General features: G+C 32.3%; 1 protein-coding gene across 2 annotated transcripts in view; it reads left to right on the forward strand.

Annotated features, from left to right (window-relative positions):
- LOC114337888 (cytidine deaminase) overlaps positions 1-19,203 on the forward strand; it is a 41,744-nt gene extending 22,541 nt beyond the window's left edge. For both annotated transcript variants that reach the window (XM_050645136.1, XM_028288452.1), the window contains exons 2-3: positions 2,413-2,508; positions 18,605-19,203. In XM_050645136.1, coding sequence (XP_050501093.1) covers positions 2,439-2,508; positions 18,605-19,008 — 474 coding nt within the window. In that variant the 5' untranslated portion in view covers positions 2,413-2,438 and the 3' untranslated portion in view covers positions 19,009-19,203. The remainder of the gene's footprint in view (positions 1-2,412; positions 2,509-18,604) is intronic.
- The last annotated feature ends 764 nt before the right edge of the window (positions 19,204-19,967 follow it).

Below are 19,967 nucleotides of genomic sequence, written 5' to 3' on the forward strand. Positions count from 1 at the left end.
CTTGACTGTTGTCGAGTTATTAGCGACTTAAAATTTGAAAAACGTCAAAATAACCATTTTCAAGGTTTAATAACTCGGTTAAAGATAATTATTGTGAAAGTCGAGCGAGCGGCAGTGGAGTAACGGCATAATCGCTGGCCTCATACGGCAGTGCACGTGGGTTCGAGCCCTGCTAAAGACAAACCATTTTCATTTTCAATAATGACACGAGCCGTCTCACCGTGCCTCGGAGAGCACGTTAAGCAGTCGGTCCCCCTGGGCTAGTGTACATCGACACTAGTTACTTGAAACAGGGTTAAAGATGTAATTGGCGCCGGAACTGTCCGAAAGGCAAAAATGCCATACGATATTATAGAATGCCATAGAAACTAAAAAAATCAAAGATTAAAGCTACCTCTATAAGATCCTGAAGAAATTTTTGTCATTATTTCATTAATAAGATATTATTTTTAATTATCAACAATGAGCGCTAACCGTGTATTGAGGCGCCGTCAATGTGAGTGCGAGTGAGATTCACCATTGGATGGCTGGAATGGTGCATCTCTTTAGCACTCACCATTGACGGCCGCCTAATACGCACTTAGCGCTCATTGTTAATAATTAAAGATAAAGCTTAGTAATAAAATAGTGACAAAAATTTCTGCTGGATCTTGTAGAGGGGGCTATAAACTTTGATTTGGTCACTTTCTGACTTTCATAATAATGGATTTTAACTTTAATGGATTTCAAATTTTAAATCGCGTATAACTCGACAACAATCAATTTTAGAGAAAAATCACAAATTTTTGCTCAGAATAACCCAAATGATCTAAAAAAAATTGTTCGAAGTGAAAAAATTATTTTTGTGAATTTGTCTAAAAAAATTGTTTAAAAAACAATTAATCGATCAAGGTACTGCCTGGCACCCAGTAGATTTGTTATAAGGACCTCTTTTTGAGTAAGTTTGTGCAAAAAATTCGAATCGGAGTAATTTACCTAACGGGGGCGACGATACAGCCTAGACTAATTTTAACATATTCAGTAACATTTAATTTCTAGAATCGGCTGTTTGTGTGAATCAGAATCAACTTTTACTAAATGGCATTGGGAAGAGTATACTTTTCCTAGTTGGAGTCTACTTTTACTAGTAAATGTTGAATATAAATTTTCATTTTATATTTATAATCAACTTTTACTGAAACCAGCCGTTAAAGTTGACTCCAACTAGTTGGAGTCAACTCCAACTGGATAATCAACTTGAACTGTAACATATATACATTGTAAATCATAATTCAGGAGTGCTCTTTGTGACAGTTAACGTGTCTCGGTTTGTTTACTTCTACTGCATCTTGATTGTGATTTTAGTATAGGTTCCCTGATCATCAAGGAGAACGTCATAATGGAAGAAATCAAGCGAAGGATAATCCTAGCAAACAAAAATGCTATTTTGGACTAAGTAGACATATGAGAAGCAGAAAGTTAAGCTAAAAAAACAAAAATAACCATATACAAAACCCTTATACCTACAACCAGTGTTGACATACGGATCGGAGATATGGACCATCTCCAAGGCAGATGGAAACCTTCTGCGCATATATGAACGAAGGATCCTGAGAGGAATATTCGGTGGGTGGCATCTGTGAAAACCACAGATGCCACCACAGGGCATCGTAGGTACAACTACGAGGTATACCACAGATATAAAGAAATATTTGGTGGTAAAGACGTAGTACCTCTTATAAGCAGATAAGATCACAGCAGAACAGTCCTTCTAGAAGAATATTTATGGCACAATCTGTGGGAAGTAGAAATAAGAGTAGGCCAAAACTCAGATGGAAGGATGGTGTAGATGTGGATGGGAGAAGAATAAGCGCGCAAACTGGCAACTGTTTGCAATGGATAGAACTGACTGGCATAATAGACTTGGGAAGGTCGAAGCTCTTTCATAGGGCTGTAGCATCATTGATGATGATGAAAGTGAAAATTAAGTTTATTTTTAATTTTAAGAGGGCAACATTTTCAAAATCGCAATTTAGGTATTTTTAGATCTATTTTTTAAGTTTGCTCTAAAAATCTTCTTATAATTTTTATATTTTTACTCTGTTTTTTTGTTTTGCCTCTTCTTCCTTTTATTCGCTACGCCCTTGTCTAGATCCGAGCGTAGAATCAGTGGTATGGAATGTTTGTAGACCAATCAGATATCAGATGTTATCGCATTAAATTGCTATCATTTCTAGCGGATTTTTTACATTGAAAATTATTCGTATTATTTTATAATATAATAAACGATCTATTTAAGCGCGAACTGTGTTAGATCACTATATACAGCAAAATTGCTTTACCTAGGTCATAATTGGATTCATGATAATACTCTGATACGTATATAATGGAGACGTTTGCAATTTATACACCATTTCGTTGTTATCGATTTAGGTTCACGTGTAGTGGTGGATTCAAGAATGTCTATCTGCGTCTGCACCAAAAAAGGAAAAGAAAATCTTGATAATATTTACAAACTAAAAGCCTTAGGTAAGTGTTTTTTTTTATTTATTAATTAATCTACTGCTATAAATATGAAACATTCGCGTTTTTATAGAAATACATTTTTAGTCCATTCACTCACGGTAAAATATTGCAAAACCTCCGAATTTTGGAACAGCTTGGATTAACATGAAATTTTGCATACATAACATGTCAAAAAAATAATATTGTGCGGATGTGTGTTTTTGCCCTTGGGATGAGAACCACCCATACTACCCACCCCTACTCGGGGGGTGGAAATATTTAACCTCAAAATAATCCCGGAAGTGGATAAACTGACTAATTGTAAGCAACTTTTGTTCTATAGAGTTTTTTCAGCAAGTCAATACTTTTTCAGTTATTTGCGAGTCAATATATTCATTTTTTAACAAAAAAACACGTGTTAGACGGTTTTCGCAAATAACTCTAAAACTAATAGTCCGGGAGGTAGCGTCAAATTTGACCGGAGCATTTTGCCATGGCTGTTTTTTTTTATATAGTCAGTTGTTCCAAAGCTTAACAAATGATGTGTCATCTGGCAAAACCGGGGCATAAAATTAAAAAAGACCCAGAAAATTAATACCTAATAAGAATAACTACACTTTCATAAAAAAAAAAAAAATTTGTAATACCACCTTTATATTATTTAGGTATACGACACAATACAGTACGTAAATCATTCAGCTGGACATAGGGAACATACATTGTACAGGTTTTCTCATTATATTTTGACCCCCGCTTATTTTCCTTAATTTCGGGAATACAAAAAAAAGAAAGTTGTATTATTTTAACTGTACCAACCAACAGTGTAGCAAGAGACCAAATTTTTTATACAGGGAGTGCCAAATAAAATACATCTTCAATATTTCAAATGGGACACCCTGTATTTTTTATAGTTTTGAGTAGCCTTGCATTTCCTGATTACAAATATATAACATAATAGTGTAGCATTAGTTTTGTTCTATAATGCCGTATGGTACTACTATACTATATTAAGATAAGAAAAAAATATAGGTATTTAGAAAAATATATTTAGAAAGTCGACAAAATTAATGACTTACAATACTACATTTAAGATTACAATAGATGCTCAAAGTGCCCTCCATTGTTATCAATGCACAAGTAATATCTTCGTCTCAAATTTTCTAATGCGTCAGATATTGTGTTATTATGACCATTTAAATTTTAAATTTCCGCGCGAACTTTTGCCGTGATAGTCTTAATATTTGTATTTGAATCAAAATACACTTTTTCTTTTAAAAACCCCCATTAAAAGCTATCACATAGTGTTAAGTCGGGACTATTTGGTGGCCATGTAATGGTACCCTTATTGCCGATCCACACATTAAATTAATAATTTAAATGTTCTTAAACGGCTACGACATTATGTGGCGGCGCTCCATCTTGTTGCCATATCATAATATTTAATTGATTTTGTGTATAATTTTGATTTAATAACTCATCCACTTCTGTAATGACTGTGTCCAAATATGATTCCCCAGTTAATTTATAATCATAAAACAATGGTCCAACTATTTTGTTTTGAAATATCCCGCACCCACACATTTATTGATTTTCTTCCTGACTTTTTTATTTGCTTAATTTTTCTTTTTCTATTTATTTTTCTGTTCCCACGAATACCTATTTCTTCTATTAAAAATGCCTGAAGTTTTAATGCTACACTATGTTATATATTTGTAATCAGGAAATGCAGGGCTACTCAAAACTATAAAAAAATACAGGGTGTCCCATTTGAAATATTGAAGATGCATTTTATTGGGCACTCCCTGTATACAAATTTGGTCTGTTGCTACACTGTTGGTCGGTACAGATAAAATAATACAACTTTTATTTGAAACTTTTTTTTGTATTCCCGAAATTAAGGAAAATAATTGGGGGTCAAAATATAATGAGAACCCCTGTACATATTTAGATACATAAATATATACATTGTATTATATTGAGATAATTGTGGCAACTATATGCTCTATAAGGGGCATTAACCTCAAAATTGATAACTCTGACACAAATAAACGCCAAAATATGACAATGTAGTAGCTAAATATTTTTGGCCTAAGGGAATGGGAAAACTGTTTAGTTTTGAAATTAGTTTTTAAAAATAAATATTTTAAAAATTAAAGTAAAATTATTAACTCATTAATCATAAACTGCGTTTTCGATTTATTTATGGACAGCCTTGCTTCAAATTTCACTCATTCTATTCGTTCTAACAGCTCTATTGCACCAAAAACTCGTACTCGAACAGAAGCTTCAACTAACACAGGTTACCGCAGTGTGCCGCAGTTGCCACAATTCTCTCAATGTATAATCCCTATGTCCATCCGAACGATTTACGTACTGTATAAAAAAGTATTATATATAAAAATTTTTTCATATTATAATGTCAATTTTAAAAACAAATCTCCGATGTCGGGAATCGAACCCGAGCCTCCTGGACTCCTGGGTGAAAGCTAGGTATCCTAGTCACTAGACCATATGCATGTAAGGAATGGAGATAAATATTTGACATATAGGTACGTTCTAGGGTTTTTTCCATCTACTTTCGTATTATTTTTTTGACATTTTTCGTTATCAAACAAGTACTAACCATTAAAATAAAGCCATAGAGTCCGTGCCAAAATCACCGTAAAAATTCGACAGCACCTCCCAGACTATAAGTATTTTATCGAAAAAAATATTCTTAGCAAAAACATGGCTTATAAAAAAGTGAAAAAAATGGTGTATATTATGAAGTCTGTAGACCCAGTAGAAGCTAAATTGTAGCTATGCTATAGCACAGTAAATGACCGTTTTCTAGGGCAATTTTCAGTGTCGACGGATTTGCTTGAAAATTTGGATTCAGGTTCCTACTTACCCTCCACTTTCAAAGTTGATTTTGTGCCGTTGATTGCTTTTATGTGTGGGGTGAAAGTCACCCCTTCTCGGGGGTGAAAAAACACACGTTTAAAATAAGTCCAGAGATGGATAAATTGACTAATTCTAAACAACTTTTGTTCTGTAGAGTTTTTTAACTAAGTCAATACTTTTCGAGTTAGCGAGTGAAAATGTTAATTTTTCAAAAAAAAAATCATCTTTTCAGGCGGTTTTTAGCAAATAACATAAAAAACGAAAAATTGTGTATTCGTGACGCCCCTAGACCTAACAAAAGTAAAGTGGTGGCTTATGAAAAATAAGTTCTTATTTGCCAAATCGAATATTTCAACGTAAAATAGCCAAAAAATAAAACATTTTTCGGGAAAACAACTTTTTTAAACTATTTAAAAAAAGGTTTGTTTTTGTCTCTAAAAAAACTTTTTAGCATCAAAAGTAAGCAAGTTACGCTCAAAATAAAGTTGGTCCCTTTTTTTGTTACGAAAAATTCGTAAAAATCACCCCCTAACTAGCATCCCAAATGAAATTAATTGTTACCGCTTCACAATCGTTACTTTACTTATATATGTATTGTTTATATGATCGTAGGTTTCATCAGTTCAAAGTGAGTATTTATGAAAAATGTTGGTTTGAAAAGTAATTTTTTTTTAATTTTAAAAAAATTCCTTTTTTCGAAATTTAAAAATTATTATTAGTGATACCAAACATCTCAAACAGTAAAAAATTGTAGGTTTTGCATTTCTGAATATTTTGAAATTTTTGTTTCTCTGTAATACAAAAATAGTTGGTTAATAAATGTCTGTTCAAAATTTGCATACACTCGTGATTAGTGACTCTTTCAAGCCTTCGACTACAGCCCTTTCAAAAATAAGCACTTGAAACGTTGGACCTTGCATATATAAACAATATACAGGGTGTAACTAAAATACAGGTCATAAATTTAACCACATATTCTGGGACCAAAAACAGTTCGATTTAACCTAACTTACCTTAGTACAAATGTGCACATAAAAAAAGTTACAGCCCTTTGAAGTTACAAAATGAAAATCGATTTTTTCCAATATATCGAAAACTATTAGAGATTTTTTATTGAAAATGGACACGTAGCATTCTTATGGCAGTAGATTCTTAAGAAAAAATTATAGTGAAATTTGGACACTCCTTAAAATTTTATGGGGGTTTTGTTCCTTTAAATCCCCCCAAACTTTTATGGTCGTCCCAATTTAATTATTATTGTAGTACCATTAGTTAAACACAATATTTTAAAAACTTTTTTACCTCTTAATACTTTTTCGAAAATTCAGTTTTTATCGAGATATTTTGAATATTTGTCAAATCCACCACATATTTGTATATGGTTAAGTACGGTTATGGAGACTTGGTAATAACATGAAAATTTATTTATGATTTACATTTTTAGGTATATTTTGAACCATATTAAAAAAGAAGCCACATCTCGAAAAAAGGTGCCTTATCGAAACAGTACAAAGAGGCAAAAAAGTTTTAAAAACACTGTGTTTAATTAATGGTACCGCAGTAATAGTTTAATTGGAACGTACACAAATATTTGGGGGGTTTAAAGGTACAATACCCCCATAAAAATTTTATGTTAACATATTAAAAACGAACTCGCAACTCGATAAAAACTTCCTTATCGAAAAAATACTAAGAGGCAAAAAAGTTTTAAAAATATTGAATTTACTTAATGGTACCACAACAATAATTTAATTGGAACGTACACAAAAGTTTGGGAGGGTTTAAGGGAAGAAAACCCCCATAAATTTTTTATGGGGTGCACAAATTTTACTATAATTTTTCTTTAAGATGCTCCTTGTATAAGAATGCCACATGTTCATTTTCAATAAAAAATCTCTACAATTTTCGATATACTCGAAAAAATCGATTTTCATTTTGTAACTTCAAAGGACTGTAACTTTTTTTATGTGCATATTTGTACTAAGGTAAGTTAGGTTCAGTCGAACTATTTTTGGTCCCAGAATATGTGATTTAATTTATGACCTGTATTTTTGTTACACCCTGTATACATGAGTATAAAGTAATTTGTAAAGCGGTAACAATTAATTTTACTTGGGATGCTAATTATATGGGGTGATTTTCACGATATTTTTACCAAAAAATGGACTTTATTTTGAGCGTAACTTGCTTACTTTTGTTGCTAGAAACTTTTTAAAAAACAAAAATAAAGCTTTTTTAAACGCTTTTACAAAGTTGTGATGAGTTTTCCCGGAAAAGTACCCATTTTTGGTTATTTCACGTTGAAATCTTTGAATTCTGTTGAAATATTCGATTTGGAATTCGACGAATAAGAACCTACTTTTCATTAGCTACAACTCTGCTTCTACTGGTTCTACAGACTTCATACATACATCATATTTTTAAGCTATACTTTTGCTGAGAATATTTTCGATTACTTAAGTACTTTTTTTCGTACTTTTTAGTTACTTGCTTAAAACCGTCTAAAAACGTGTTGTAGAACAAACGTTGCTTAGGGTCAGTCAGTTTATCCACTCCCGGACTTCTTTCAGCGTATGTTTTTTACCACCGAGAAGAAAATGTACTCACCCCCAGGGCAAAAGCACACATCGGCACAGTATCACTTTTTTTTCTTTGACATGTTAGCTATGCGTATGCTAAATTTCATGTTAATCCAAGCGGTTCTTTAAAATTCGGAGGTTTCGCAATATTTTACCGTGAGAGAATGGACTGTTGATATAAACACATTTTGGAAACATTTCATGGAAAATTTATTTTTAGAGTTTAATTAACAAAACTGAAATTTAATGGACTTTAAATTTAACAGGAACTTTTGTTAACTACACAATTTTTGATAAGTTATGAAATGTTTATAATGCAGTCACTTAAGGTTTTCACCTCAGATTTCGTTGAACCTCCATCGATTTTCATGAAAATTGGTGAGCAGTTAGAGGATACCTCAAGAAACAAAGGTAACATGATGCCAATTTGCGCTTTTGCCTTGGAGGTGGATCCCACCTCTTTTCTGGAGTGAAAATTATTTTATTAAAAATAATACCATAAATCGATAGAGGGACAAATTCTAAACAAAATTTGTTATATTAAGTTATCAACATAAATCAATACTTTTTAGTTATTAAATATCAAAAATCTTATTTTTTCGTAAAAAATGCATGTTTTAAAGCTGTTATTCACGTATAACTCAAAAACTATTAGCTTTTACAAAAAAGTTATTATTACCAAAATTAAAGACAATAAAAAACTGAATACACCATTCACTCAAAGTACTAAAATAATGTTAATTCAAAGTGAGTTATGGGTAGTTGAATGTATATTTTTTCGATGAGTACTCAAATCTAAGTATTCCAGCTTAAATAACGGGAAAACGATGCATTTTATAAAATATATCTGCTAAACACATCAAATTACTTCAGAATACCTAACAAATGAGCTCCAGAAGATGTTAATAGCATCAAAATTAAGCAAGTTATGATGAAACTAAGAGAAACCTTTCGAATTTTTTAGGAAAAAGTGAAAAATAAAACAGACGCCATTTCCACAAAAATTAAAATTTATAGTAATCCCTACAAACATTTCTGTACGTAAAAAATACGTAAAAAATGGTAAATAACCAAATTTTAGTTTTTTTCTATATCAAATTTAATACCTTTTTTACTATTTCTGTAGGGTGAAAAATAACCGAGATAGAAACGTTTAAAGCTTAAATTTGGCTGCGAGAACCATGTAACCGTGGCCATTTAATCTTGAATTTTTAAAAAAGTAATGGGTTTAAAAGATTAAATTCAACGCCTTTTAATAGCCTTTGGAATTACATTTCAAACTGTTTTTAGGTGAATCTGATATCTTAAAAAATAACGGAGTTAATAAAAAAGACGATAACATTTTTTGTAAAATTTTTTAAAAGATAAAGTTTGAAAAATTTGTGGAACATAAATTTTAATGCTATTAACTTGTTAGGTATCTCATTTGATAAATATTTCTAAGTACTTTCACAAATGTTTAATAAGTTTATATTATAAAATGCATCATTTTCCCGTAATTTAAGCTGGAATACTTAGATTTGAGTACTTGCCGAAAAAATATGCATTCAATTACCTATAACTAGGGTTACCATACGTCCGGATTTCGTCCGGACAGGACAGTCCGGATTTGAAAGACATGTCCGGATTGGCGTCCGGATATGAGAAATGTCCGGATTTTTTCCTTTACTAAAAAAAATGTAAAACACTTGGCACAACGGTGGGAAATTTCATTCTTTATGGTAATAAATGGACCTTACTACCTAAATAAGAAACCCCAAACACTCATGACAAATGAAAAGAACTATTTGAAGCATTTTCTAAAAGCAACGTTACTTGTGTCATATGCATTTCGCATATAGGTATGTACAATGTAGAGGTAGAAATACAGTCAAATTAACATTTTACATTTTCTACAACCCTTGGATTACCCCTGTCCGGATTTCTTCTTCTTCTTCTTCGCGCTACTAGGATTACTCCTGTTTGTCTGCCTCTTATTCCGTTTCAGTTGTTGTTGACTGTACATTGCCTTTCCACCTTTTCGGCGGCCTTCCAACGGGTCTTCTGCTATACGGCTTGTTGTTTTTACAGATGTTCGCTAATCTATCTGGTTCCATTCGGTTTACATGTTCGTTCCAGTTTTTCTTTCTTGTTTTTATCCACCTGTTAATATTTTGAATTTTGCAACGTTCTCGTATACTTCTGTTGCTTTGTCTGTCTCTTAATGATATGCCCGCTATCGATCTTAATACTTTCATTTCGATATTGTTGATTTGTTGTTTCGTCTTTCTTGTATCGGTCCTTGTCTCCGCTGCATATGTTAGGATAGGTCTTACTGTTGTCTTGTATACTTTTATTTTGCTTTCCGTGGTCAGATATTTGTTTCTCCATATGGTTTCTCGGAGGCAACCACTTACTCTTGCCGCTTTTGTTGCTTGTGTTGTGGTCTCTGTTCTTATATTCCTGTCACTAGTGATCTCTACTCCTAGGTAATTGAATTTCATTACTTGTTCTACAATTTTGCCGTCTATTTCTAACTTGCATCTACGCGGCTCTTTACTTATTACTATAGATTTAGTTTTTTCTACCGATATTCTCAAATTAAATTTATTTGCAAAATCCTCGTTATGAGCAATTAGTACTGCATCATCGGCATAGCATAGTATCGTGATTTTATGCGCTCCCATGTGGTATCCATGTCGTTTTCTGACTTCGTGAATTATTTGATTCATCATCATATTGAATAACAATGGGCTGAGCGAGTCTCCTTGGCGGATTCCTCCTTTTAGTTCTATACGTTCTGTTTCTCCTGTTGACATTATAACTCTGGTCTTGTTGTTCTTGTAGGATTTGGCCTTAATAAATTATGGTAACCCTACCTATAACTCACTTTTAGGTAATAGGTACTAAAACGTTTTTTTAGTAAGGAGTTTATTTAATTTTTTATTAGCTTCAATTTTGGTAATAATAACTTTTTTGCAAAAACATAGTTTTTGATTTATCTATGAAAATTCGGTTAAAAATATGCATTTTTCTCAGGAAAAATTAAAAATTTTGATATTTAATAACACAAAAAGTTTTGATTTATTTTAATAACTTTATATAACAAATTTTCTTAGAATTTGTCCCCCTATCTAATTATGGGGTTATTTTTAATAAAATAATTTTTACCCCGAGAAGGGGTGACACCCACCCCCAGGGTAAAAGCGCAAGTTGGCACCATGTCACCTTTGTTTCTTGAGATATCCTCTAACCACTCACCAATTTTCATGCAAATCGATGGAGGTTGAACGAAATCGGAGGTTATAGCTCATATCCACCTTCAGTGACTCCACTATTACGTGGATATTTCAATCTGGAATAGATGAATTATTATAGAGCCGATATATATGTACTTGCCACAGATCAACATTTGAATGTACAATCTGCCAGAATGAAAGAGTAATTGAAATTTAGTAAACTGAAGTGTGAACTTGAGTAAACTGAAATTTAATGCAGAGCCGTGCGGTACATCTTTTCAATATGATGCAAGTCTTCGAAATGCCGCCCCCTAAATATTATTGAAACTTAATACTGGTATTTATTTTTATTAAATGAAAATACACAAAATGAATGAAAAGTTTTATTTTAAAAAGAAGACATACTTAAAATTAAATGAAATATGTATTAACATTAAATAACATTTATGAAAAATACAATTTTATCCTTTTGATTTTAATTCTGGCAAACTCGTCAATCAGATTGGTGTAGTCTAAAGTAGCAGCTAGTGAGGACTCTATTGAAATAAGTGCTAATTTCCCCAAGCTACCGAGACAGAGAGTGTTAATAAAATTCTTTGGGCCAGTATTTTCTGCACCTCGCATGACAAAATTCCTCTAACCGGGGTTTAATTAGAACAGATAATACCGGCCCTTAGTGATACAACTATATTTGGGTATAAAGAAATTATTAGGTTATTTTGGCACAAATAGTTCAAAACCTCTAAAGGTTTCATGGAGTATGGTATCATTTGGGATAAAGCATGCAATAATTCTTCTAGAAAATCATTTGCCTCTATATCCGATTCTTTTTCTATGAAAAGTACTGAATGAAGATTTTCTAGTATTTTATCATCTTTCCCTTTTCCCATTTCTTATATTTCCCTCAATTTAAAAATATCATATAAAAATTTAAAATTTTTATTATGAGTTTCTAAAAGCGAAAATCGATCAATCAAAGAATTAAAGGCAATGTCTAAAATGTAGATGAAAAAATTTACTTTAAATAATTGCTCTTCCTCTGTTGAGAGCTGTTCCACAGATCAAATTGACGCATTTTTCTCTTGCCTCAATATTCATTTTCAGCAGGAAATTCGGAACTTATTTACAAGATTTTCTGCAATTTCATTATCAGTAATTTTCATTTGATCATACCCAAATTGTCAGTAAATTTTCATTTTTTCCATAGTTTCTGACGACATTTTTACATAATCTGGCAAATTTATAGTTACATGTTGCAACGTCTTCGAGACTGAATTTATATGAAATAAAATATCATGCCAAAGAACTGCACGGCATATAAATTTATAATTTTTAATATTTTTTACTAATCCTCGTGCTTTGACTTTAGTTTCTGAATCATTGTTGACGTCTTCTACTATTTCGAATAAGGCATTATATATTTCACAAAATTGAAATCTTAGAGGTTTCAATGCATCTATTCGACTTAACGATCTAGTAGTACTCAACGGTTTTAGTGCTAGTTGTGCAACATGTTTTTTTCAGAACTTCCCAACGCTTTGTAAAACCAGAAAAAAGTGTACAGTTCTTGTATAATACAAAAAAAGGTTGTTGTTTCTGTAGAAGAAGACGCTGCGTCATTTATGACTAAGGTGTGATGCACAGGGCACGTAAAACGCCCTCGGATATTTTTCAAATATTCTGTTTTGCACACCCTTTCTTATTCCTTTCATATTAATCCCGTTATCATAGCCTTGTCCTCTGAGACGTTTTAAATCAAGAACTAGTTTTTCAAAATTTGTCAAAATAAGTTCTGTACCTTCACCGGTTAAATATTTTCGGCTGACACTTGGTCCTATATATATTTTTAATTATTGAATTGCTCAATTATTTGTATTTTGATTTTACTGATTATTATGCCGCCCCTTTTGTGATGCCGCCTGATGCGGCTGCCTCACCGCATCATAGCACTGCATCATAGCACCGCACGGCCCTGATTTAATGGACTTTAAATTTAACAGGAAATTTTGTTAACTACACAATTTTTTATCAATTATGAAATGCTTACGTGGATATTTCAATCTGGAATAGATGAATTATTATAAAGCCGATATATTTGCTTGCCACCGATCAATATTTGAATATACAATCTGCCAGAATGAAAGAGTAATATCAAATATAGACATGGTTTGGATTTCAATACTGGATGTAAAATAAAATGAGGGACAGAGTCCGGCACTGATATCGAATAAGCACACATGCTTTTTGATCGATCCTGACAAATAGTAAATTTAACTTACAAAAACCAATCATAGTATTCTTACACTACGTTAACATCAAGTATAATAGTGTTAGTTAAGTGTGTATAGAAAAACATTTTCTGTGAGTACATATTTTTCTATTATTAAGTATTTCATAACCAAAGAATTTTATAAAACCGTCAATAAACAACACCAGTCATTGATCGACACCAATTTTTTGTCTTTAAAGACAATTACCAAAATCCGAAGCGGAACAGGTCCGTACTTAGGAAAATCAAATGGTGTTGAGAAATGGAATTCGACGTCACTAATAATAGCGATGAATCATTATCGCAATCCACATCACAAAAACCTTTATCTTACTCTGCTGCAGCTAGTAGACAAAAAGAAACAATCTATCCATCCAAGCTACAAGCAGTAGTTTTTAATTCTCTCAACGATGTTAAATTAGAAGAATACTTGTTAGCGGTAGGAGCTTTAGTTAGTCCAAAACACATTATTTTTCATCAAGAATCACCAACAATCGTATCTGTATCTATTTCTCAACCAAACAAGTCGTAGATGAATTTTTTTCAAACAGCAGAGGTTTCATCACTGTAAACAATACACAAATTCAAGTCCGTAGACTAATTACTCCAAGTGAAAGACTCCTAATATCCAATGTTTCTCCCACTATCCCGCATAAGGTAATAGAAAACGAACTACTGCTCTTAGGGCTAAAACCAACTTCATCAATGTCATTTTTGCGAATAGGAACCAACAATCCTGAATACAAACATGTACTCAGTTTCCGTCGACATATTTACGTATCTCCACCCACAGGTCCAATTCCTGATACCATTTTAATAACTCATGAAGATACTACAAATCGAATTTTTTTGACATTAGACAACTTATGTTTCATTTGCAAACAACATGGCCATATTTCCAGTAGTTGCTCAGTAAATGTAAATCACTCAGAAACAGCTGTCCCAACTGCTACACTTTCAAACAGAAACGAACCTAGTACAGTAACTTCAACAGAAACGACTGCTATTACACCTTCAACAACATGCACTTCTACAAACATATCAAATAATTCAACGCCACTAACAAAAATATTATCTACAACCAACCTAACACCTCTTGATACATCAACTACAGATAATACAATGCCAGTGATATCTAAACCAAATATATCCACCTCATCAGCCCCCTCACCTCACATAGTCATAACTAACCAGCCTTCATCTTCCAGTCTAAGCAATAATTCTTGCTCGGTTAATGAAAATAAAGAGAATCCAGCACCAAAAGAATTTAGCGTATCCAACGAAGAAAATACATCTAAATCATCCTCCAAACGAACTGTATCTGAAGCAATATCACCCCCGATTGAGACATCAGCTAGTGATGATGTATTTTCAAAGCCAACTCAGAAACAAAAAAGAATAAAAACAAAAATATCAACAATACCATTAGAAACGCTAATGCAACCAATTAAAGAATTATTCAATTCCGAAAAGCAAATATTAACTTTTGAGGAAACAGTTGATTTATTTGAAAACGCTCATGGAACAAAAGATGTTATCAGCGTTGTAAATAAATATACAGTAGACATTCTAGGATTTAAAAAACTCATAACCAAAATTCATTCATATACATCCGAACGCTCATTAAAATTAAAATGTACAAAGCTTAACAAAAAAATTACGAGACAGCTCACAAAAGACAACTACGAGGATGAAGAACCTGACACGGATACATCGACTGAATTATCCCAGGAGCTGAACATTCAATAATTATAACTATAACATTCAACAAACTAACAAAATTTTCTAAATCCTATCATATATATACAGACGCTTCTAAAACATCTACTGGAGTTGGGGCAGCTGTCATTACTCCAAATAGTACACTTGAGTATAAACTACCATCCTTAAGCTGTATACATACTGGCGAGCTATACGCCATCTATCAATCTCTCGTTCATATTAACTCCAGTAATATATCCAATGCTCTTATAATTACCGATTCCCTCAGTTCCATCCATACCATTAACCAACTGTACACGAAGCATCCAATTGCTCTCCTAATTAAAAAAGAACTAGCTACCATTCAAAACAACAACCATATTGTACAATTCCTATGGGTTCCTTCACACATTGGCCTCCAAGGAAATGAAGCGGCGGATCGGACAGCCCAACAAGCCAGGGACAGTGAAACCGCGAGTGAAGTGAGAGATGTAGTTCTTAATGATTTAAAATCATTTATTAAAGTGAAAGTCAAAAATCTGTGGCAAAACCAGTGGGACAGTTCAACTTCAAAACTTCGCGAAGTGAAAACGTTTGTAAAACCGTGGAAATCTCAAATTCACAACAGAACTCACCATGACATTGTTACTCGCCTTCGTCTAGGACATACCCGACTTACCCACGGACACATAATTGGTCACACTAATCCCACTTTATGTGAAAACTGTAATATCCCACTAAGTGTTAAGCATGTACTTGCAGAGTGTCCAAAATACCAGTTGCAGAGACAGAACAACCACATCATCGGATCAACAAGTGAAATCTTAGGAGAAAATTGTAAAATTGAACACTTGGTAAAATTCCTTAAAGATATCAATGTATTTAACAAAATCTAACATCTGTAAATAAATTACCTTATGTATATGTATATGTCGCTAATAACCTCCGAGGTTGATGCGACTATTTTGTAAAATAAAAAAAAAAAAAAAATGAGGGACAAATTTCACTAATTGTAGGTACCTACATATACACTCATCGGCAAATTAACCGCCCACCTTAAAATGGGTCATTGTTGATATCTCGAATTTTTTAAATCTGTTGTCCGATTTAAGTGATTTGTTTAACATGTTATAGCATTATTCTTTAACAATATCGCTGTAATAATATTGTCGCTAAACAGATAAATTTTAATTTTATACCGGGTGTATCAAGTATCAATCAAACTCTGTTATTTTCTCAATGTTCGCATTACCCTGTGAAATATTCTAGCTTTTAAATAGGAAACCTTTGAACATCATCTTTTTGGTTTAGACTGTTAGGATTTTTTTCTATTTCTATCGATTCTCTGATTTCACGTTTTCTTTTGATTTCTATGTTAGGTTCAGGTTAGTTCAACGTCGTTTGGTTCAGGTTTATTTTATGTCCTGTATTTGCGATTTACTACATGTTGTGCAAGAGATGATGTTTTTCCACTCCTTTCGATGACATTTCGGTGTTCTTTTCGTCTAACATGGATTTTTCGGTTGGTCTGTCCTCCGTGTCATGGCCTCACACGGAATCTCGTATAGTCCTTGATTTTTTAACGATATTCTGGTTTTTGCAGTTGGTAAAATAGTCGAGATTTGTGTGTCTATGTTAAATATCGTTTCTATTTTGATTTCTCAGCACTCTCCCTATTTTCTCGGTCGTTCCTTCACATATTATGGTAGAATGGTCTTGCCAATCGGTTTTTCTTCTTCTGTTGGGTCCTTAATTATTCTTCGGGCATTCTGAGATTTTTCTATGGTATATGTTGAGAAGCCGTTTTTTCTTAACGCTGTTTTTACATTATGCACTTCTTAAATTAAGTTCGTTAGTGAAGTGTCTTCACTTCTGTCGGTAACTCCCCGAGATCGTAATGCTATAAAATTATATATATATATATATATATATATATATATATATATATATATATATATATATATATATATATATATATATATATATAATTAAATTTTGTATTTCTTGGGTTTAGGTTCAGTGAATAATGTTAAAAAAAAAATTGGAATTAGATTTTATTTTTCCATTTAAATCGACGTTTCGGTGGATATCTCTCACCTTTGTCAAAATTCTAAAAATGCATACAAATGAATACAAGATGTTATTATAAAACATGTTCAAAAACTTACCTACACGTAAATCGACACACTCACAATAATGGACATATACAGAATAAAATGTGAAACCTGTTATCTCATTGCTAGATGGTATAGTAATTACTATTAATTATTAATTATGGTACAGTGACGTATCTTTTATGTTGTTATAAAATATTGCAAAGTGGATGTTTGTTACGACTTTAGGAGGTTTTTGTTTTGTTTCGGGTATTATAATTATCATTATTTAAATGAGATTGTAATATATTCTACTTAGGTTGTTAGTGTCCTTTTTGTCGTTGATAGCATTGGTGTTTCTTTTTATTTCAATCGATTCGTATATTTCCCTCTTTTTTTTATTTTTCTCGGTTTTTAAGACTTTGATGTTATCGAAGTCAAATTTATGCTTCTTCCCATTCTCATGCTTTGTAAGCGCAGTTGTGTTGTTTTTATCGTATTTGTGGGAACGAATTCTAGATTGAAGCAGTTGACTGGTTTGCCCGATGTAGACACCTTCACAGTTAGTACATGGTATCTCGTAAACAACATGTGATTTTTTAAGTTTTGGAGTCTTTGTTTTCAATTTGGTAAAATATTTATTTAAAAGGTTGTTGCCCTTGTGAGCCACTGTTATGTTATGTTTGGCTAAAAGATATCAACGACAAAAAGGACACTAACAACCTAAGTAGAATATATTACAATCTCATTTAAATAATGATAATTATAACACCCGAAACAAAACAAAAACCTCCTAAAGTCGTAACAAACATCCACTTTGCAATATTTTATAACAACATAAAAGATACGTCACTGTACCATAATTAATAATTAATAGTAATTACTATACCATCTAGCAATGAGATAACAGGTTTCACATTTTATTCTGTATATGTCCATTATTGTGAGTGTGTCGATTTACGTGTAGGTAAGTTTTTGAACATGTTTTATAATAACATCTTGTATTCATTTGTATGCATTTTTAGAATCTTGACAAAGGTGAGAGATATCCACCGAAACGTCGATTTAAATGGAAAAATAAAATCTAATACCAATTTTTTTTTTTTAACATTATTCACTGAACCTAAACCCAAGAAATACAAAATTTAATTAAATATAGTATGGTTCAAGAAACTTAGAAAAACTATATATATATATATATATATATATATATATATATATATATATATATATATATATATATATATATATATATATATATATATATATATATATATATATATATATATATATATGAAGATGTGTAGCTTTTTATGTCGGCAGTTTGTAGTAAGATATTTTCATTATTGTAAATTAATACCAATATATTCTTTGCAGATCCAAAAATACAGAATCTGATCAACATAGCTACAGAAGGAAGGCTCAATGCCTACTGCCCTTACAGTAATTTCAAAGTTGGAGCCAGCGTGATGTGTGATGATGGAACGATATTCTCAGGCTGCAATGTAGAGAACAGCGCATTCACCGTAGGCCTATGCGCAGAACGATGCGCCTACGTAAAAGCTATCAGCGAAGGAAAAATGAAGTTCAAGGCGGTATGTGTAGTGGCGCAGCAAGAAAATTCATTCACCACTCCATGTGGAGCTTGTCGACAGTTCATGAGCGAATTCGGGAATGTAGATGTCTATATCACGAAGCCTAGTGGTAGTGATGTTTTAGTTTTAAGTTTAGATAAATTGCTACCATATCAGTTTGAGACTGTAGACCATACTTTTACTTAGAACATGGGTGGCCAACATTTTCAGCAGGCGGACAAAACAATTTTATTTATTTTCCAAAGCAAACAAGAACAAGAAGTAACTGTTTTTTTTTTAAGAAGATATAACAAAAATGAGAATCAAACATATTTATTAGACTTACACATAATAAAACATAATAATAATAAAAAATAAACGAAATATAATAAATAGGGAAAAGTCTGGCTTTATTTCTCAGACCTAAGTGCATCAATGTTGATATCGATTGTCAAATGCTTATCAGTGATTCGTGTTCTCATTCGAAATTTAATAAGCTTCATTCGACTAAAAAGTTTTTCATACCTCTCTTCTTCTTCATGTGCCATCTCCTCTAAAAAGGTCGGCAACCATCATGGCTATTCGCACTTTCGATACCGCTGCTCTAAAGAGATCAACAGAAGTGCATTTAAACCAAGCTCTCAAATTGTTTAACCAGGAGTTGCTTCTTCTTCCACGACTCCTTCTACTCTGTGTTCTCTAAATGAAGGACAGATAAGGAAACAAATGAAGATTTGTGTCCTATTGTGTATCTGTTGTTCCCAATGTCCAAGTTTCATTTGGAATTCGGAAATAGATATTACGCGATATTAATTATACTCTGGGCTAATTAGCAAAATTCATGGAAAAGTTATTTACCAGCAATTTTATTGGTGGAATCGAATTATAAGATCCTATATATTAATAATATAGGTATGCAAAGTCCGCAGATAGTGCGCTACTTTTTTTATAAACAAAATGGCGCCGACAAATCGTATTTTTTTCAATTATTGCTCTATAACTCCGAAGATTTTAACTTTACAACAAAAACACCCAAATAAAAATTCACCGCAATTAAATTCTGCACAGAGATATGTTTTTCAGGATTTGCTCCGACGAAAAGTTTCCTCGGAAAATGCGGGTTTTCCTAACAAAAACTATAATTTTCAAATAAAGTTTTAGGTAAG

The sequence above is a fragment of the Diabrotica virgifera genome, chromosome 3, assembly GCF_917563875.1.
Source record: "Diabrotica virgifera virgifera chromosome 3, PGI_DIABVI_V3a".
Lineage (NCBI taxonomy): Eukaryota > Metazoa > Arthropoda > Insecta > Coleoptera > Chrysomelidae > Diabrotica > Diabrotica virgifera.